Source organism: Etheostoma cragini, chromosome 7 (assembly GCF_013103735.1).
Source record: "Etheostoma cragini isolate CJK2018 chromosome 7, CSU_Ecrag_1.0, whole genome shotgun sequence".
In the NCBI taxonomy this organism is placed as follows: domain Eukaryota; kingdom Metazoa; phylum Chordata; class Actinopteri; order Perciformes; family Percidae; genus Etheostoma; species Etheostoma cragini.
Window position 1 is genome coordinate 12921563 of NC_048413.1, and position 22177 is coordinate 12943739.

The 22177-nt window shown below is 41.8% G+C and overlaps 2 protein-coding genes across 2 annotated transcripts; one reads left to right on the forward strand and one right to left on the reverse strand.

Moving 5' to 3' along the window:
- The first annotated feature begins 1260 nt into the window (after nucleotides 1–1260).
- Nucleotides 1261–16329, forward strand: LOC117947460 (CTTNBP2 N-terminal-like protein). Its single transcript, XM_034876410.1, has 5 exons — nucleotides 1261–1384; nucleotides 3698–3805; nucleotides 11812–12063; nucleotides 12584–12691; nucleotides 13830–16329. Exons 1-5 carry the CDS (start codon nucleotides 1379–1381, stop codon nucleotides 15126–15128), a joined length of 1773 nt encoding a protein of 590 aa, XP_034732301.1. The 5' UTR covers nucleotides 1261–1378; the 3' UTR covers nucleotides 15129–16329.
- Nucleotides 16330–16411: 82 nt separating this feature from the next.
- On the reverse strand, nucleotides 16412–21706 carry capza1b (capping actin protein of muscle Z-line subunit alpha 1b). Its single transcript, XM_034876468.1, has 10 exons — nucleotides 21438–21706; nucleotides 20078–20141; nucleotides 19883–19934; nucleotides 19575–19638; nucleotides 19283–19489; nucleotides 19116–19195; nucleotides 18390–18468; nucleotides 18227–18298; nucleotides 17956–18018; nucleotides 16412–17827 (listed from the first exon to the last, which is right to left on the reverse strand). Exons 1-10 carry the CDS (start codon nucleotides 21474–21476, stop codon nucleotides 17687–17689), a joined length of 861 nt encoding a protein of 286 aa, XP_034732359.1. The 5' UTR covers nucleotides 21477–21706; the 3' UTR covers nucleotides 16412–17686.
- Nucleotides 21707–22177: the final 471 nt, after the last annotated feature.

Here is a 22177-nt window from a genome sequence, read left to right on the forward strand (position 1 = left end):
CTTGCATAATGTGATAACACTATTGTGGAAATCTTAACCTTTCAGCCGCGATGATCCTTTCACAAAAAATCTTATCCATCAGGTTTATGTTCTCTCTTTTCAGTATGCGGAGGCTGAAGAGGTAGTAGAGAGAGATAGAAGGAGATGTAAAGAACAAAGATTAGACTATTCAATGCCAACCCTCTCTCTAGGCCTATTTTATTTCACTGAATAGCTGGCCTAGTTTTAAATGTTAGGAGATTGCTTCAAGGGGCTGAATCCAACTATGACAAATTCTCCCATGTTATAAAACCAGCACTTCCTGCTTCACTATTTTAAATCATGATTTCCAATGTGGCAGAAAGTGTAATATTATAATGGCACACAAATTGGCATACATCAACTCCACTAAACCTTAGTTTATAAATGCATCAAACCGTAAAGTGTTAGTATTGTCCACTAAATCATACTAAATTAGATTGATCCACAAGCTGCACAAGTTAATATTTATATTAGACCATACACTAAACTAAACTGAAATCCTGCAAGACACTTTTGACATGATCACACAACCCAGACACGATGCAGCAGGCCACACAGCATTGACATTTGGCCACATTATTTACCACCATAATTAAGAAACCCGTATAATTTCCCATTTTACCATAGTTTCCCATTTTTGGGGGGATCAATATCTATCTATCGATCTATCTATCGATCTATCTATCTATCTATCTATCTATCTATCTATCTATCTATCTATCTATCTTTCTATCTATCTATCTATCTATCATTGGGTTGCAATCCTGTCATTTGGTCATTAGGGGGAGTTGATACACAGTGAGAGACGATGCAAGCCCTCTCCCCCACGAGGCGTTTTTAGGGATATTCTGAGAAATATCCTGTTCTATTTCGTTACAAAGTTTACGGATTGTCTGTGCAGGAGCATCATTTCCTATCATTTTTAATCGACATATTCTAGTATTACAAAATTCACAATGAGTGAGCACACATAGTCTTAACACTTAGAAGTTACTTAAATAAATAGTAAACATGCAACTATAGTGTACCAGCATTAGGCAAACTATGCAAACAATTGAGAAATTCACGCTGGGACACAGAATCATAGACAGAAATCAACACTGGACGTCCCAAACAAAGAGGTTTATCCCACAACCCCGGGAGCGCCCTAATCCCCGCCTCTAACAATAATCCCGTCATCTATTGGTCAGATTGTTGCACTACGCTCCTTTGATTGGCTGGCGGCCTGTTCACTGAACGTCTGTTGTTTGGACTCGCCTCAGAGCGAGAGCGCCTGTGACAGTGGACGGCTTTGATTCATGCTGTGGTGGAGCCTTGTTGGATTTGGAGAACAATTAATGCGGCCAGGATAGAGCGCATGAAGGTATGTTTGCTCGGAAGGTTGTGGGAATATTTTCTACATGGCTTCCGAAAATTAAGCCTCCAATTTGAACGGGCTTTTTTAAAAGTAAGAATGCAATTTCGTACAAGTCCACAGACAGGTTTCTGACCCAGCCTGTTATTTGCTCGTTCTGGTTAGCCTAGCTAAGTGAAACTTTACATCCGCAAACTCGGTAGGATTGTGTGGTCAATAATAATGCTAAAATAATATGTAGGCTATCAGATAGGAGTAACTATCGCTGAGAACCAGGGGTCTTATGTTGATGTTGAGTTCATTTTCTGGCTAATGGGTGGTGAGTACTTCAGTAATGTTGATGCAATATTGATTTTAACATTATCACTTCAGGAAATCTATATTGGTAATGGCTTAGTTGGTGTTTTTGTGATGTTTGTGACACTCCGCAATGAAGTGAATGTTGCCTGCACGGAAAATAATGATGGCAGTCCCTTGTGTCAGACAAAGGCCCAGGACGGCAGGTGGATCCTCTGCTGTTCCTGAGCAACCGCTGCGGTTATTTATTGCTTTGAACACACTGAGCAGCCTGTCCGGACATTGAACACATTAGGTCCTTCCTGGTTACTGAGCCAGGATGAGGAAAGTTTGACCCAGAACTGCAGTCTGAATGCACACAAGCATGCATGCTTTTTTGACACTCACCACAGACTAGTGTTTTCCATTTGGTTGTAATGCTGTTCCATATTATAGATTTGTAAATCTGGCTTGATGACCATTTGCTGGTTTGCATGAATGTGCCATCTCATGACAAGACTGTAAGATATAGGCCGGTTTATGAGCTCATCACATATCAAAACAACACAAGCAACACTGTCATTTGAAACCTTGCGGGCTACAGAGTGGGATTCACTGATTTACTCTTGAGTGATGCTTCCCATGGTGTGGGCATTCCTGGAATGTTGGAATGATTTTCCATGGATGCTGATTTACAGATATCGGGTGACACACTTAGAGGATTGACAGCCAACAGCTCAAACACGCACTAATATCTAAACTAACTTAATTGTGTGTGTGTGTGTTTGTGTGTGTGTGTGTGTGGGTGTGTGGATGTGTGTACAAGTTAGATGCCACACACACTTTGTTGCTTTGCTTTGAATGTGTGGTGCGCCACAGAATGCACTGAAGAATGTGGAGGCTTCAGCAAGAAAGTAAACAGTAGCTACACTTGAGATTCAACCTTTGCTGAGGAGAGGAAAGGTTTCTTTAAAGTGAAGATGAGGACAGTTGCTTTCACTTGTGATACAGATGCGTGACAAATGACAAAAAACAACAACAAAAGAGTGGAATAATATAACAAATGGAGATGCTTCCATACATGGCATGAGGGATTACTGAATGGTTTGACGAGCATCACCAGAGGAACAATCCTCCACTGGAGTGGTTCTGGCAGCCCAACTCCTTCCATTCTAAGACACTTTAATGTAATTTCTGTTTTCTTAGTACGTGTTATACAGCAAATAAACATACTACATACTGTGACCCTGGGCTAAGCTTGTTACTAGATGTCAGTTAATTTATAAATGTTGTGTGTGAGAGAGAAGAAGGTGAGGTGTAAGAGTCTGGCTGATCACTACTGTTATCTAACATCCCAAATTGCGTGTACCTTGTCAAACATGATTAACACTCTGATGAGCAGTCGTGCCATTATAAGGCATAATAATAATAATAATATTCTGAAAGTGACTTCACCCAAGACGAAGTCAACCGTGTTTTGTCTTTCTCTTGATTTTAAGGATGATGTCAGCTGTGTAAAGTGTGTTATGTCTGAATCCAATGACTATGTCCTATGACTACGGACCTAACTAATGAATCACAGGGTACGGTGGACGGGGTGTGGGCGGGATGGCTAATACCTTAAAAGTGTGTGCCAAATAAGATGTTTTAAACATTGGCCTAACGTCGTTGGTGTTTGGAGCACATTGAATCTTTGCAGCGGGGAGGGAATGGAGCAGACAACTGTCCTCAGTCTCTTAGCAACTTACCATGCAAATATGCTAATTACTTCCTGTTTACAACCCTGAGCACAACCCAGTGAGGCCACAGATGGGACCTCAAGTCCCAACTTATCACTCACTGACTAAAGGCACTCGGACAAGCCACTACTGGGCTAAGTGCTATGCTACACATAAATCCATGTACACCCAGAAGCATTTTTCTTTCTCGGGTCTGTGTAGATCATTTAGATTGCGTTTTATGTTAAATTGCTTCTTTTATTTAATAAAACTAACCAGAAAGAAAATACATTTCTCTCATTCTGTCTCACTCCCTCTGTCTATTCAGGATGAGAAGATGAACGTGGAGGCTCTGAGCAGAGCAGAGCTGCTGACTCTCCTCAGTGTCCTGGAGGGAGAGCTGGAGGCCCAGGATGTGGTCATACATGCCCTTAGGGTGAGTTGGCCTCTACATCTGATACACACAAATCCCCCTGTTGACTCCGTTATACACATTGCAGAGCATCTTACATACATATAGCAGCATAATTACATAGTGTGCATATATAGTGATAACTAAAATGAAATAGTACTATAGCCCCTGTAGCAACCATAAAAAAACATGCTCTTTTGACTGTCTGACACACCAAAATGAACCTGTTTCAGTATTACACCCCTTAAAAGAATGTGAGCTAGCAGGGAGGGTTTGTGTAAACAGGAAACTTAGGAAGCAGAGCTAGTAAAGACAATGGCGCAGGAGTCCTGGTGCTTTCCCAGGCCTTTTATTCCACCAGAGCACCAACGTTATTCCTTGTCAGACCAGTTGAAGTCTGTGTTTCTTATTTTCACCTTTTTCTTTCAATTCAGGCACTATTAAAACCTGAATATGTCCACGTTGTGTCTAGACCCAGTTCAGACAGACTGCAGTGCATACCTGGGTCATGTCAAATATGTCTTGAGAAGCTATTTGTGCTCGCATTTATTTTAATTTGGGAAACTCCTGTTGCTGCGGAAACTAAATTTGCCCTCGGCCAAAGAGAGAGACTTTGGTGGCTGTTTGGCACTTTGCCTTGGGTACATGCCTCAAACCCTTGTGAGAGTTGTTTGGCCCTGGCACATCAGCTGTATCCGACTGTGTTGTGAAAGTTAAACAGACTACGGCGATGACCAGGTAGTCTGTCAAGGCAGTCGGAGAAGAATTTGCATTAATGCTGTGCTAAATATGTAAACACTGGCATCTCCGGCATCTTCTGAATGTTTTGACGTACAAATGTCCACTGGGACAGCTTAAAGTGCACATTGTGAACAGCGCATCAGACATTATGCAAAAAAAATCCTTAGAAAATCCTTTTTTGTTTTGTGCAGCTCATTCATTCATATTCAAGTGAAAGAGCATAGCCTTCCTTCAGGCACAATGCTTTGCAGTGTTTGATTCTAGTCTGATTGGCTCTCTCCGTGCCCCTGGCTGCTTCTCACACTCATGACCGCGGCAGCTGCTCCATGCTTGGATGAAGCTGCTTAGGCTCTGAATGCTTGACTCATTGTCTGAAATGTGATTGAGGTTGTGACGAGGACAAATAACAGCCATGACTATCTTGTTCTACTGAACAGGCCTTAACAGTGAATTTTATCTAACGAGAAAGTGAGGCTGAAATCATGAGAGAATTTTAGTGCTAGGGCCTGATGGGAAGCATCAGAAGAATCTAACCGCACAAGCTCAGATGGCATCTTAAATGGCAGTAACTGTCAAACTCTGTATCAGGTTAAGGTTTATTGGCAAAGCAAGTCACACTTACAAGAAGTTTGCCTTGGCAGTCCACATCTGACGCAGGCAGGGTTTGCCCCTGAACTCAACGCACACGTGCACAGTCATTTCCCTTAGGACAATTGTACAGTCGCCTTGCTGTCTCGTCTGTACTTATTCTTCTTTCCATATCTCTTAACTGCTTTTTTTCTCCTCTCCTTCCTTTCATCCTTCTCTCTTCCTTACACACAGCCCCATTACGGGGGGTCTTTCATGTTTGACCATGACCCATGTCCTATCTGCCCACTCACTCACACACAGTTAGAGGCTGCAGTGTTTATTGTGGGGAGGATGTACAGATTTGTAGGCTCAAGTCACTGACTTCCCTTGTTCTCACCGGGGGCCTGTACACCAGTTTTACTGACTGGCCAGAGTTAGGGCAGATTGTGTGTAGACATGTGGCTGCAGAAGAGAGTGCTAGGGGTTGATGGCAGGCTAACATGTCCGATATTGAGTGTCTGTGCTTTTCATTGATTTGGCACCCAGGAAGTCTGTTTATACTGTCTGTCTTTCTCTGTCTTTGTCATTTTCCCACGGTGATGTTTCCTTAGATCTTCTCATGCCTCAGTGTTTTTCTCTAACTAGCTGCCAGTTAACAATAACCAAACTCAGTGAGTGTGAACATTATTTGGTTGTATGTGAGGACAGTTGCGAAAGGCAGAGGGGGCTCACAAATCCTCACCACTCTTTTCCAACTACAAATATTTTCTCCTCTCAGCAGCAAGTACTTAGGATGCCTGAAGATTGCTCGGGACAACCGTATTCAGGCACTTTTTTAACCCTTCCTTCACCTGAAACTCCTGAAAAGTTGGAACTGGATCCGGGTTTGCTCATTTATGAGATTGCGTCACCTTTGGGACTTGTCTCTACAGATTCCTGATTGTTTTTAGTTCTCGTCACTAAGGAGACAGATGAGCAGTTTTACTAGAGGGAACATTGCTGAGAACATGACACCACAAACAGGACCTGCATTCCAACAGGAGTGGCATATCTTGGGAGTTGTTAATTGCCTGCATCCATACGGGAACTAATGTGCTATTATTTCTATTCTCTCTCAGGCATACATGGCATAAATCCAGCATAGAGCAAGTTCTCATTAGCTCAAAGGAATGCCAGTTAAAGACAGGAAACCAGAACTGCACCTGCCCTTTAAATACTCAATGAGGGAGCTCTAAAGTCAGTCCTTCTCGATTGTTGTTGCACTGTTTTCAAGACCCAAGTACACACAAGTGAACCCAGTTGAAAACAAACTTAAGACACTGTGATATTGAAATATGTTTCTGGTATGCTTCAATTTGTTGTTAAAGACTTGGTGGTCTTGAGTACCTGTGGCTGTGAAACAAATATTGCCACTTGACAATGGATTGAACCATTTTTTTAGTTAGTGTGGTTACAATGTTGCAGTCATAGTCAGCAGGGCCAGTTTTGTTTTCCATATGATGTCATGTGCTGTAATCCTAAAATGCTTTGTCTATTTTTGCAGGCTGATGGGTTTTCCTGAGTCCATACAACAATAGGGCCTGGCTAGAGGGTGCTGTTCAGATAAGATTGTATATCACTGCCCAATTTGGACATGTTGTCAGGATTGGTAAGGGGGGACAAAGCAGAAAGGAGGGACATGCACAGAGGGTGCCCTTTAAAAGTAAAGTAATACCTAATATAACACTCTAATGCACACTGGTCTATGATGTCAGTGAAGTGCTTCCATGTCAACAGCCTCAGCCTTAGGCCTGAGAAAGTAAAGCTCCTTGGCCTGAAAATGCTGAGATGACATCAAAATACCTGTTACTTGGTTCGTTGCTTTTATCGTTAAAAACAGAAAACAAACAGAAACACACACCTACACACAGCACATCACACGCAGAATTCACAGTTCTCCTTAGGATGCCTTTTTTATAGTAGCCTCTCTTATCCCTAGACCCAGCTCGTAACTATAAGACCATATCTGTAATGGTAACGAGCTCCACCCTTCGCTGCTATTTGCACTGAACAGGAAAGCATTTGCCTGCTACAAATAGAATAGTGATTTGGGAGGTCAGTCTGAGATAAGACCAATCTCTGCTTTCTAAATGCTGTCTGTTCTTGTGTTGGCATCAGTGAAATATTTTAGTTTAATATATGCCTGTTTCAAGAAATACCGGAACACTTCCTAGTTCCATGAATGATATGATATGTTTCTCCCAATGTGTTGCCTGACCAAAGGGTGAGAGCACCAGCTCCCATGTTTCATTACAATGATGATGGCTGATGCAGTTAAACATTACTTGGAAGTGGTCTCATTGCACGTCCCATAAAGTGAAGTGAGGTTTTGTTTAGCTTTGTGCCATCTGTGGTTAATGGGTGGGTGGGAGGTGTGGAGGATACAGCTTAAGTCTTAAGCACACACCGTAGCCTACACTTCAAAAAGCCTACTCAAAATGTCAGTCCTCGCTGTGTTCTCTGCACCATTTGCATGCATGAGAGACAAAGTTTTGGTTTTGTTTTAAAGACTCATCGGCTTGCTTTGCACATAATGTAAACCCATCTTTTGAAAGTACACATTTACATTTTTTTTTTTTTTTTTAAACGAAGCGTGCAGTGATATAAATTATGCTGAACGTGTGCAAACGGCTCATACTCACTGGTTATATATTTTCAATACTGATTAACCTTAGGGGACATTTTGTACGATCAGTGAGTTCTCAGTAAATGCAGATGAGGGCCCAAAGCAGGCACTGTATCACCAGTACAACGGTACTCCGTGTGATAATGTCACGTAATGAGAGTGAATGTTTATCCGAAGATTTGTCAGGAAATGTGCAGTAGGCCATTTGTACATTTTTATCAGGGGGGACGGAGCTGGTTAGTTTTGGTCACCAGTGACCAGCGTACCGCCCCATGAACTACTCTTTTGGTCCTGTATTTTTTAGTACCACCGCAATTTTGTGTTCCTCCCAAGACAAAACGACATACTATTATCCTGTCAAAGTGTTATGTATCGAACGGTTATGTTGACCTTATAAGTGGCTAGTTGGCTAGTCAAAAGCCCCCAGCACCAAACTGTCACAACAAAGTCTTTTTCCAGTGCTCAACCAAACTATGTATACTGTTGGGCATGTTTGTGATTAGTTAGTTTGTAGTTGATTAGTTCTCATGGTATTTCTTGACATTTTCTCAACTCTGACCTTTAGAGAAAGATTTACTCAGTTCAAACATGGTTGGTCTGTCAAGCATGTCCTAACTCAAGATGATACATTACTAAATGTAATCTTATGAGGACTTGATTGACTTCAAGCATGAGCTTTGTTATTTATTTGTAGCCACTGTCTCACTTTCCCATTTTTTCATTTGCTACAAGTTTCTCCAGATGACTGTTCTGTAATTTCCTAATGCTTTTATGACCTGCACCAACAAAATGGATCAGAGAGGCCTTTGTGTCTGATTGAGTTTGCAGCCTCACAGCTTTGTTAAATCAGATGTGACAGCCAGTGGATTGATACCTCTAACCTGCCAAGGTCAGCACAACTGACAAGTGGTCCATTGACTATATGTCCTTCTTTGTTATTATGTAGAGCAAAGTAGTTGTCCTCTCCCCGGGAGAAAAACTGCACTTCTAATGTCTCACGTCTTCGCCCGAGAAAACGCTGAAGCCAGAGACATAAATCTGAACAGAATCCAACACTAGAGCGTCTGCAGCTGAACTGCTGTCTTCTTTTATTAGCCTGTCTCCTTTTCTGCTCTCTACTTTCTACAACTAACAAGAACCTGACACTATGCTTCTCTTTGACTGCAAGAGTCTCGACAAATAAAGTTGTTTTCATGGTTTAAAATAACGATGTAGAACTCAAAGACAACCTCATACACAATTATTTTGCTGTTTAAGAAAGGTAAAAGGCTCGAGCATTCTAGCAGGTTATGTGTCCAACTGATCTTCTGAAGAGTAGAATAATTCACCAGGATTGCATACCTTTCCCATAACCCCCTCTGCAAAGCTTCTGGATTTAAGATGTTACACTGGAGACAGACAGTAATGCCGGAAGAAACTTATGCAGCACGTTGTGCAAACACATGCCAGCTGCATGCTCATGCACATGCATATAGGCTCCACATGTGCATGCACATGTATTCATCCTCATTTTGATAGTAATTCCATTGTTTCATGCACAGTATAAATTAGATTAAGGGCTGAACTGTACATTTGTAACAGGATATATGCACCAAATACCATTCAGAGCTGCTGGCTTCATTGTGTGTCAATCATTACACAGGCTTTTAAGGAAACACTATTCCTTGGCTCTTTTAAGCTCTCACAAGGGCAGGATTGTGCCCTAAGGCTTTAGGTAACTAAAGATGAACTGACTGACAGAGAAGATTTCCCGGTGAAAAGCATCAGGTTGTCTTTCACACCTTGCTACAGCTGCAGGAATGCATTAGAGCAGGGCTCTTCAACGGGGGGTCCGGAGCCCCTAGGGGGTCCTCACAATCAAAGCAGGAGGGCCTCCAAATGATTGTTTTGTGTTATTACATTTTTTCAAAATAAAAAGTCCCAACAGGAATCCGACATATTATTAGCAAATATAAATCCCCACTGATGATAGGGTTAGTGCCTATAGGTAAGGTCGTCACTAAGGCCATACACATTGCCACATGTATGATTAACATGAAAATATGATTTATAAAATCATGCCAGCAATCATAAGGCCACTTAATAGCTTAGTATTCAATGCAAAAAAGTCTTTAGGCTTCCCTACATGTCATTGTAGGCCCAGTTTAATATGCAAATTGTTTTTTTTACAATATATGTAGTAGGGCGTCCTTGTGCCAGCTCTCTTTCAGTTAAGGGGTCCTTTTCTTACTAAAAGTTGTTGAAGACCCCTGCATTAGTGGATAAAAGCTGTTAAAGAAGGTGATGCTCAACCAAACTGTAGCACACTGCTTTCAACAGCTGGCACATTGCATGGATTTTTTTTTTTATACAAACTGTACACGTACATAGTTTGATGCAAAATCAAACAAGTATTGATTATGAAATGATAGCATGTGAAATAATAGCATGTGATATATTCTGAGCTGTAATGATATTTGTCACCAGTACTTAGGCAGAAATGAGAACTTTGAAGAGAGGGTTTGCTTGTTGCGCCCTCTCATAAAGGAAAGCACACTCTGTCATTATGATCAGTACTATCCAGAGAAAACCATGGGAGACCAGGCTCGGCTAGGCTAGGACTTCAACCACACACAAACACACACACCCACACACTCACACACACACACACACACACACACACACACACTCCAATCTCAGTCTGTACCTTAATGTTCTGTTTAAATGGTTATTTAACTCAATAGCTGCAGTTGTTTTTCGCCAGCTAGATGATGAAGCTTTACAGCTTCATTTCAAAGCCCAGCCAGAAAACACATGCGTACAGCCACAGGTAAACCTACACACACAATGCCGTACATACATTTACAATTATGTAACAAAAGAGGAAAAAGAGACACAGGCTTACTACGGACACACTTATACCCACTCTCACACATTGAAGCCTTCTGGGTCAGCCATGGAGACAATGCGGGAGACTGAAGGCATTGAGACAGTGTCTTGTAATCTCTTCACTGAGGGTCACTCACATTCTTTTTTCAGCACAAGAAAGAGCCTCAAATATAGCATCCTCTTTACTGATGCCTTCTGTGTGTGTATTTGTGCTGCTTCAGTCTGAGAGCGTGTGAGAAAATGGCTCAAGTAGAGAGAGGCTTTTTCCGAGTAATGATGATGAACAGACAGAGGAATGCAGTGCCATGCGTGTTTGGGCAGGGAGGTGAAGGGGGCCAGAGGACTGGGGTGTCTGATGAGGACTGCACTGGGAGACTGCAACTGGTGTCCTGAAGGCACGTGGAGTGAACTCTGTGGCTTGTGCTTACAGCACTGATCCTGCATGCCTCCAGAACTCAAAACCTACTCACTGTTTGTAGTTAATGAGACCTCCTGATGATCTAGCATGGTGACCTGGAGTAAGGTCAAGAAGGCCCAATTCAAGTTGTCATTCCAGCCTGTTTCTCTGTCAAACAATCATGAGTAGTTAATGGTAAAGGGAAACTAGGTAAATTGCATGCATTATCCATCACAAATTTATTTCACCCATAACACGTGTGCTAGGTATTGGTTTAATCTAACCTCTTCATTAAAAACACCTCTGTGTTTGTGTGTGTGTGTGTGTGTGTGTGTGCTTTCATGACCCGGTCCTTCACCCCAGCATCCCTGGGGAGGAGTTAACATCTGCCTCTGGTGGGGGTTGGACAGCCGCGCCTCACCTCTTTGTGTTTGGGTTGAGGTTAAAGACCATCTGCTTGTGCTCACACTGACAAGAACATCACTCCACACGGATTTCCTGCACGCAGGGACACACACTTTCTTCAGAGTTCAATGGTCATATGATACATAAAGTTATTACCTAAAAGTCAATCCAAATTCATACAGAATGTTTTTGATGAGGTACTTTGTGCTTTCCTTGGCACTGACAGTTGGGGCCTTATTTGATCTTAACACATTTTTCCTGTTCTGCAGTGTGGAAAGGAGCTGTCATCCTATCAAAGACATACACTGCTCTTGGCTAGATTGGATCCAGCAAATGCTGCTAATGGTAACATTACATGTGTGCTATGTGTTTGTGTCTGTCTAGGCTCAGCACAGAGATGCTTTCGTCCAGGAGCGTTATGGCCAGTACGACCTTAGTGATCCATTCCTGGCGCTGCAACGGGACAGCGAGTCCGCGGAGCGCCAGAACACGCTCACCCAACCTCACACACACCTGCAAGGCCGGGCGGTGGGCCCAAACCCTCTGGCTGTGCTTAAACTGGTCATGGCTCACTGCAAAAAGATGCAGGAGAGGATGATGGGGCAGCTGGCTGCCGCGGAGAGCAGACACAGGAGGGTAAGTAATACAGTCGTGAACACACACCCTCACACATCCAGGGAGTTGTACAGCATATCTTCATTGCAGATATGCCGCAAACAGCCAAGTAACCAGCCAGTGTCCCACTGGGGCTCACACTTGTACAATAGGCTTGTTGAGTGTCTGCGAATGGATGCGCTTATCTATTTCTCTTCATGTTTCTCTTATAGACTAGGCTTGGGCGACTGAGGCAGACAGTAGCCACACCCAGGGCTTTATCACAGCAGAGCTCATAAACATTTATCTCTCTACTGTAAAGAGTGAACTTTTAGAGAGTTTATGGAACTGACAAAACCTAATATAAAAGGAGAGGTTCTACTATGCATGTTGATTAGTGGCAATACTGTGTGAGTCAGGACACCTCCTATAAGAGAAATAAATCAGAAGAGGTAATTTCCTTGTTTGAGAATGATGTCAAATTCATGCACTGAATCCTGCAACAAATTTGTCTGGAATTTGTCTTCATGTCATGTAATCTAATTCTTGGATTGCTCGATAGATGATTGCTGATCTGGAGGAGGAGAAACGACGGCGTGCTGAGGAGTCTGCGCAGAGTGATGATTTCACCTTCATGCTGCAGACCCAAAAAGACAAACTGCTGCAACAGGTATGACTGACATAGATTAAAGATAAAAGGGAAAAAATACAAAGTTGGTGTGTGTGTGTGTGTGTGTGTGTGTGTGTGTGTGTGTGTGTGTGTGTGTGTGTGTGTGTGTGTGTGTGTGTGTGTGTGTGTGTGTGTGTGTGTGTGTGTGTGTGTGTGGTAAAGTCCTAGCAAAACTCACAATTCTCACTTGCTGACAGGGGAGCACATCTAGTGAAAGAGACTCTACTTCTTCCTCCTCTCTCCCTCTGCTCGTCGTCTCTCCCTCGCCTCTCCTCTGCCTGCACGCTGGCCTTCATCAGATAGGCAGCTGGGATTTAAAACCAAGTGACTGAGAATGGAAGCATCAGTGCAGTTACATTGTGTAACTCAGTAGGGTGGAGGGCTTGGCCTGTTAAAATACAGACACACACACAGAAACCCATATGCACAAGCACAGGGCTGTTCCATAGGAAACAGAGGAGGAAGAAGCCATTGTTTAGTTGTCCAGCAGCCATGTGGCTTTATGGCCCCAGGAAACCTGAGATAATGGATGTCCATGTCTAATGCAAGGTCAGCTTGCAGCACACACACTGTGAGCACACAATCAACCACTGTACAAACTTTTTACAAGGGCCTTACGTAAGACGGGGTTCCTGAGTGTCTTCCTGTGTTTTTTTTGTACACCAATCATAATACTAGATTGTATTTAATCACCTTCCATTTCCTACTATTACTAATCAAAACTTTTAAGCCATCCAATCACTTTCTAATGACCTCATAGCAAATTGAACTTTCCATAAACATGCCTTTCAAGCAACATGTTATTATATTTAACAAGGAACAATTCTGAACAGCGGCCTCTTTCTCTCCCTCTTCTGACTCTGAAACAACACTATTATCTTTCGTTTACTTTCCTAATTCTGTATGATTCAAGTGGACCTAATTTACCTTGTAATGGGTTTAGTCCAAAATACCTATTTATATGTCTTACCCCAAAAAGTACTTTTTGGGTAAGAAAATTGTATTTTCAAAAAAGGGGCAAGTTTTTCATCCTGTTTTGGCTCAAACGTAACAAAGCAGTGCTCTTTTGCCACCTTGTGGTCAAATGTGTAAATGCTGCCTCGCCCTGACTCTTGAATCTCACTCCCTCTCTCTCTAGTTGGAAGTGGAGCGTGCAACAGTGCGGAAGCTAGAGAAGGAACAAGGACAGGCAGTGAGCCAGGTAGAGGAGTCACTGTCCCAGCAGCAGCAGCTCTCCTCAAACCTGACTCTGGAGCTCCAGAAAGCCAGCAGCCAGGCTCAGGAGGAGGCTCACAGGGTCTCTCACCTCCGCACCTTGCTCCAAGAGGAGACCAACGCCCTGGAGAAGCTCCGGGGGGTTCTTGAAGAGAAGAATAGCAGGGCAGCCCAGCTAGAGGCCAGGTCTGAGAGGCAGCTGGCTGAGTTTGACACAGAACGAGAGCAGATGAAAGCCAGGATTAGGAAAGAGGAGGAGAGGAGTAGGGAGCTGGAGAGACAGCTGGAGGAGCTGAGGAAGAGGTTGGCTGAAACTGGAAGAGGCAAAGAAGAGGGAAAGGAGGCTGTGACAGAGGTGACAGACTCGCTTTCCAAACTGATGGTGGTGTCCACCTCTGTTCAGAAAGAGCCGGATGGAAAAATCACTATCGCTCCTAAATCCTTCTCCCTGTCAAAGGTCAATGGCCATTACACTCATAAAGAGACGGAACCGACACAGGAGGGCAGAGGAGCGGAAAACGGAGGGGTGGTAGAGAATGGGGGAGGAGCACTTTTGCATTCACCTCTTCATCCACATCCTCACACTCACTCTCCCTCTAGCACAGCCTCCTCTTCCCTCTCCTCTTCCCCCATTTCGTCCCCGGTCCTTGCGAAGCGTCTTGGCAGCCCAGGCTTCCATCAATCTTCCTACCAGGCTGGTGTCAACCAGCGATTCCAGGCTGCTAGGCACAAGTTCCAGAGCCAGGCCGAGCTTGAGCAGCAGCAGCATGGTGGCCCTCTTTCGCCCAGAGACCTCTCCCCCACCACCTCTTCCATCCCTCCCCCACTAGAGCACAGCTCGGCAAAGCAGCTGGCCCGCAACACTGTCACTCAGGTTCTGTCCCGCTTCACCAGCCAGCAGTCAGGCGTTAAGCTGGCGCCAATTAGCAGCTCGCCATTTGGTACAGACTACCGCAATATAGCCGCAACTCCTCCTGGGGGTAGGTCGCCTTCCTCGGGGCCTCTATCTCCGGGCATCCGCTCCCCCCTCACTCCTCGCTCCGACAGGACCCAGCATCCTTCGATCCCTCACAAGAAGCCAGGCATGAGTCCTACTCCGGGCTCCCCAAGTCACTCTGCTCGGACCAGCCTGTTTCCAGAGCTGACAGGTAACTGTGGACACAGCAACAGTGGGCTGGAAGGGGCCAATGAGCCAGACCTGGTTTTATCTTCTAGCAGTTAACGGCCGGATCGTAATGGGTCACGTCCTAATCAACAGCTAATGTCATATTCATCTTTGCCAGCCTTTAATTCACACTTGGTAACACTCATAATCAGTAATATAGACACTTTAATTTAAGAGTTTGTTACACCCCTACCTCTATACCACAACCTGAAATCTGAAAATAACTATTTGAAATAAAATATAGAATATTATGATTTCTTTTTTATTAGATTTAATATTTCTATTAATGTTCCTGTTTGTATTGCTTTATATAGATTTTTTGTAAATTGGAAGTTTTAGAATGAAAATATTGATCTTTTGTTTTTCCACTTTAACCTGATGTTTAGGGTGTTTAGATATCATACATAATATATATAGACCACGCTAAACCTGGTTTTGAAGAAAGAAATGTTAACGAGATTTCATTGTACAACACTAATTTTTTTCCCCTTCATGCTTAAATAGCAAGTCCTGTTAGTGTCAAAAAGAAGACTTTAGTCAGAGGCAACACTGTATAGCAAGTAGAAGGGCTAAATATAATATATCAATGTATAGCAAAGCTATCATTTCTCAATATAGTAGTGGGTATTGTTTTTCCCCAATAAATCCTTATGCAATTCATGTTGATATCCATGGAAACACTATCATACTGTAATAGTTTAAGGTGAATTCCCAGTTGATTCTCTATGAAGGAACATCACATGCACCATATCGACACCTACATGCATGTGCTTTTTTTTCTTATTACACTTGTCATGACACTGAATCTTGTCTTGAAAAAGGAGAGCACACTTTGTACTACATTACTGCAAGATACTGTATATCTATGATTTTGTTTTCTATGCAGGGAAAGTTAATTTCTGCTTTACCCGATGTCATGATTAGGTTTTAACGTCATCCCTTCAATGAACATAATGGGGACTAAAGGTCAGAATCTTGCTACTGTAACTGTTTCTATAGTATGTCAAATTATTGACATGGTATTATGTCATGTCCTAACAGTGCTACATGTTTGTTTTAAGTTTACTGTGTTTTGTTTTCTGGCTTTAAAATCAAGAATTGATTGAAACTGTTTCAGCCAATCAATTTAAATCTGTAGATATATACAGTTTTCCTGCGAGGGGCGACATCCATCAGCTGTCTCGGGTAACTACGCATATCATGAACACCTGCAACATATAGCGCTGTTTTCAATAAATTGCCCATGCCTTAACGCTCACCGTTTCAAAGTGTTTCTGTTAAAACAGCTGGCAATCTTCTACGTCTTGAGTAATAGGCTATGTGAAATATCAATCCAGCCAAGATGTTCAGTCCATTTATTTGTACAACAGAATGGGGCAGTACAGTCTTGAACTTTATAACTGATCGGCACACAGTTGTAGCATAGTGTGAGGGTTGATTACAGAACATTGTATAGCTAACAAGTAACTGATCCAGAGTGAGCCTACGTAGACATTATGTAACACACAGTACGATACGGCCTTACAGAAGTCATGTATAGTATACAGTATATAATCTTGCCTTACAGTGCATGACAACTGCTTTGCGTTCACTTGGCATTGACCAATACATTGTTTGTTACACTTAAGAATAGTTCAGTGCAATATCCTAAGACTCCAACATAAACCAGCATATTAAAATAGAAATTTGCATACATGGGTGGGGTGATGGAGTTCTTTACCATAGGAAAGAGATTTTGGCAAATAAATCTTGGTTAATGAGTATTTTTCTCTCAGCAATTAAGCTGGTGTTGCCAAAGTAACAGAACAGAGAATGCATTATTGATGCAACAGCCTAGAAGTTGATTTATCTTAATTCTGTCATCATTGCTTGCATGGATGGAGACTTACATCAGTGGAGCACAGCAGAAAACGAGCTAACACTCTCTCAGCCCTGACAAACACACAGGTCAACAGTGCAGGGACAGAGCTATGCTGAGGACTACGCCACTCCTAAATGTTAATGGCAGGTAGTTGTTTCTATGTTGCCAGATTTTAATGATGCAGATTCCAACATACATGACACCCAAAAAACTCACAAAATTCGTATTTCCCTGTTCAAAATCAAACCCTGATAAGTGATGTGTGCTTCATTTCTCTCATCAGCTGCCTTGTGTGGTGCTGGTTCTGTCTGTGTGCTGAGATCTCTCTTGTGACATGATCACAGTTCTCCATCAGTTTGACTAATGTAAAATATTGTAACTTTTGACACCTGAATCTTGGGAGGTCTGTGATTACTTATACAGCCAAAGGAAGATTAACTTCTTTAATGAAGCAGTCCTGAGCACAGCCTTGCACGCTGACCCAACACAACTTTTTCACAACACACACGCGGAAGTAACCACTTTCTCCAAAAACGATTATCTCCATAACCACAGCTTTCCCACAGCAGACGAAAATCTGTGCCTAATAGTCTGCAAATCTTCAGTTATACTTTTTCTTTTTGTGTTTTTTTTTTTTTTCAATTATTCCTTACCCCACACTGTATAGTTTTGCTTTGGTTAGTCCTTGCGCATGTTTAGGCAGGTTGTGGGTCCAGTGGAGCGTGCATCTCCATGGTAAGTGCCTGAACTTCGACTAGGCATTCTGCATTTCCTTGCCAATTTTGTAACTAAGGATCTTATTCCAGTCGATTTTAGTGCGTGTGACAGGCAGCTGGCGACGCAGGGCCTTAAAGGTGGTGTCAGACATGGTCTGGTAGTTCTCACTGATTGCAGTCTGAGGGCAAAAATGAAAGGGAAACAAATAAGTATAATATTTTTAGATTTTTTATTTCAAAATGCAAATTTAAATTTTTAAATTAAAAAAAAGTATATCAAACGACTAGTCAGTAAAAAGTAGCTTACCTGGTAGTCATTTTCGGCATTCTCTATAATGTCAACAAATTCCTTGGCTGTCTGGCTTTCATTCTGTTTCAAACACAGATACGATCATCAACTTTTATACTACCGAATGAAATGGATAGATAGATAGATAGATAGATAGATAGATATATAGATATAGATATATATATAGAGATATATATATAGAGAGAGAGAGTATCAAACTTGTAAGCAGCATAAGGTTGAAACCACTGCTGAAAGACACAAATGCTTAGGTGTTACATTTTTTACTTACAGTCACTGGTATTGACTCCTCGACCTCCTTATGGCTAACCAGCTGCACGTTCCCATCTTCATAATAATGCACCTAGAGACAGAAAAAAAATCACTAGTAACCTGGTGTTCTTTTGAAAATATTCCTCCTTAACTTACTTATCATTTATGCTCACTGAATTCACCTGGATTTTCAAGACTCCTACCACCTGAGCAGTGGACTGACCAATGGTTAGCTTCCACTCTGACCTACAGCGACCATTCCTGTGGCAGAGAAAGGATGAGAAGCCCTACGTTACAAACAGACAGCAGCATCAGTGAGCTTAAAGCTGACGGAGTTAGAATTTTTAAAATACGCCAGAATTTGAAGTAGAGTGAGACCTCGTGCTGCAGCAGCTCTCTTGTGATTGGCCAAATTCTTCCGTGATGGCTAGATTTACTAAAGCCTGAAACCAGAGCCAAGTCAGAGATGCCAAAACGTAGTAATCTTTCAGACCATTTGAATTACAGTATTCTGAAATCTGTGTTATGATTTGTTAGTTTTTTTTTTTCTTTGAACAGCTCACACAGAGACTGAAGGCAGAGGACATACAGAAAACTGTATCTCACTCAACAGCATGAGTAGTTTTTTTCCAAGTTTGTATGCGTTTGGAAACACCAGAGACGAAATATAACACCCCAAATCCCAGAAAAAAGTGTTTTTTTTCCATAATACGGGCACTTTATTCCAACTGAGGGACAAATTATTTTACTTTTACCACAGATAAAAAATATATACTATGTAAACCTGTTCATTTGTAAAGTTAAGTTTGTGATAAAGCTATGTTATAAAAGATTAGCATCATATCCTAACAGATATACATATATTCATAGAAGCTTTCAAACGGCTGTTTGCAGGGAGGTCACCATACCAGAAGTTTTTGGGTTGAAACTGATGTCCCTCGATGCAGGCTATGATCGTTTGCTGACCATCAACTGTTTTACCATATACCTGTAACACACAGATGGTAACGGTAAGTATGGGTAAAATGTAGTCTTTTGCTGAATGAATATTTTTGCCACAATTGTTGTGCCTTACCGTGCAGACTCCAGTAGGGTAGTGCTCTTTGACGTAGGCACTAAGGGAAGTATCACAGGCATCTCTCCAGCTTTTCAGGGCCGTCTCTCCTTCATACGGCTGCACGTCGTTCACCTCTTTTCTTAGGTGATCGAAGCGGAACGCCAAACGGTTGCGGGGGTCCAGGAAACGTCCCTGACCCAAGTCACCATGCTCTGTGATCAGGACCTATCAATAAGGGAGAGGAACATTTGAAACAGACTGGCTTTTGGCACTTCTGCAATATACATAAAGACTGTAGCATGAAACACACCGGCTCCTCGTAGCCCTCTAGTTTGGCCGGAGTAAACTGATCCATGTTGTACTGGGCAAAGGAGCTGGACAAACAGAATGGGCAAATAGGTGAAGTAGGCATTCATAACACAACACCAAAATGCTGTAAGCAAATGTTTTAACTGACCATTTTGAGAACACAAGCCATGCTTACATTCTTCACTGCCTAATACATAATAAACCACAATTTGAGTCTATATATTCTAAACAGTATAGAGGCTGAGGTGTTTTGGTGTAAATTATATGTATTTGGATTTTTGACGTTTTTCTTAATTGAGTGTTACTTACTGTGATGCCCCTTCCCTGAGGAGGTTGTCATTGTTAAGAAGAAGTCGCACATCTAGCAAGACAAAAAAACAGTGTGTGCATTACCCTTATAGGACACAACAGGAAAAAACATATACATCAGAGGTGAATTATAATATATTATACTTAACACAGTATTATTACCATGCACATATTGCCCAATCAGCTATTTCTTACCATTGAAGACCTCATTGAACTCTCCCGGGGGTGCATGAGTGACAAAGTTGGCCGCTATGCGGACCTATGGAAGCAAATCAAATGCTACTAATTAATGCAGCTATCATGAAAATATGACTTGCTGTACAATTAGTACAAAGAGACACTAAAAACTAATAGGTGACCTATAATTACCAGGGGTTTCAATCCTCAATAAGCAAAACAAATCGCCACTTACTCCAAAAGTGTGATCAAAAAAGTTGTAACAATGTGCTACATTTTTTGTTAGTATTTTGGCATTCAGTTGTAGCTTAATCATATTGACATAACTGATACTAAGATGCATTTTCCGTTTTCCATTGACACCGGTTTGATTCGATTCATTTGACAATCATAAAAAGACAACACAGAAGACAGTCACAGGATTAAATTACACAATAAACCCCACATATTCATCAGATCCTCTGCCCTTTTCCTATGATGAAGCCACCTTCACGTTCAATCTGTTAGGCTTAAACTAGGAATGACTATAGCATCTCAACTAAAAACAAAGAAGAATGACAAACAATTACAAAAATAGCAGTAAATTAAGAGATTTTATTTTAGCTTTTGTAATTCGAAGGGGAATGCAGGAACATGAAAACCAAATGGACACTGCATTAGAAACTTGTCTTGTTTCATGTCACTATAAAATCATGTCATCATCTTTACCTCAATTTTCCCGTTGACCGCCATTACCTTCAATCTTATATCTCGCTAGATGTTATCAAGTGTATGTCGCACTCTCGTTTCTAGCTTTGAAACCACCCTCGGTGTTCAGAATATTGTCATATTGCCATTCGTAATACAAGCTTTTCCTCGAACTGGTTAATGTGTCCAGCTGCCACTCACTATCAGGCTCCAACTGTAGGCAACCATATCCTGAACTGTAGCCATGTGAGGCTAACGCGTATCTGAGCTGCAACTGAATCGGTTTGACCCAGAAATCCAAAGTAACGTTAGCCACTAATGTTAGCTGACATTACACCAGAGGCGTATCATTCCAGACTGGGACATTGCAACGCGCGTTAGGAAATGGGCGTCGAAACTTCTATTTCCAATAATCTAGATAACGTTACAACCGCTAAAAAGTGTCCAGCGGTTAAACCTTTCCACCAGCCTTTGATTTTGCCGCTAGCCATCTAATGTTGTACGCTTTAACTAGCATTGGCTAGTAAGCTAGTGGTAGCTTAGAAACTCTAGCTAGTTTATTATATCGATACGTGACCAAAAACTGCCACTCTTTCCAAAACTTAACCGTTAATTCAGGTGAACAATTAAGGTGGGTATTTCTCCTAATAAGACAAAACAGCGTTTAGAAAGAATAAAATAGTCTTCAAACCTTCTCTTCATCTGACAGCGGCTCCTCAAAGTCAGCCATCTTGGCTCTTTGTGACCCCACCTACCCCAGCTGACTGACCGAAGCAGTGCGGTGGTTGTCGTTCACGTATAAGAAATGGAATGACTATTAGTAGCCATAAAGTATTTAAACAAATGTTTAGTGAAATGTTTGTATTACTATTATTGTGCCTTGTCAGAGAATGTCACAAATTAAAGGAACCTTTTATTACATCGATGAAAAAAACATTAACTTCTTCTTCCTTTTTGGAATTCAACAGCAGGTTGCATCCGTAATGTTGCACTACTGCCATCTTCTGGAGTTAGTGAACCCTTACAGTGTCCAGTATGTCCGATTTTCTTCCTCATTCCTGTTCTGAAGATGATAAAGATGATCATAATTGATAATTTAATATTAATTTATTAAAAAAGTCATTTATGAAAATCAAGACTTTTGCATGAGCACAATCTAAAAATGATGGTTTACAACACAAGAGGGCGTCAACAGCATAACCTTTTATTGTATTTGTCTTCTACCTTAAAGCTGTAAACACGTTTTTGACGAATGTACTAACCATAGACTGTATATCATTAATAATACAATACAGACTAATTAACACATGGTCCATGTTTGTAAAAGTATTGTGTTATAATTTTTAATTGGTCTTCTGCTTCCTGTTGGGTGTTGCAAAGGTGTTGTGCCTACAAAATAAACGCATACGCATATGTTTTACTGCTATAAAT

Coding starts and splice junctions, on each gene's coding strand:
- LOC117947460 (XM_034876410.1), top strand. Junction 12,064..12,583: donor CGGAGAGCAGACACAGGAGG/GTAAGTAATACA, acceptor ATTGCTCGATAG/ATGATTGCTGATCTGGAGGA. Junction 12,692..13,829: donor AAGACAAACTGCTGCAACAG/GTATGACTGACA, acceptor CTCTCTCTCTAG/TTGGAAGTGGAGCGTGCAAC.
- capza1b (XM_034876468.1), bottom strand. CDS start 21,476: ATGGCTGACTTTGAGGAGCCGCTGTCAGATGAAGAGAAG. Junction 19,639..19,882: donor CTCAGGGAAGGGGCATCACA/GTAAGTAACACT, acceptor CTGTTTGTCCAG/CTCCTTTGCCCAGTACAACA. Junction 17,828..17,955: donor ATGCCGAAAATGACTACCAG/GTAAGCTACTTT, acceptor TTTTGCCCTCAG/ACTGCAATCAGTGAGAACTA.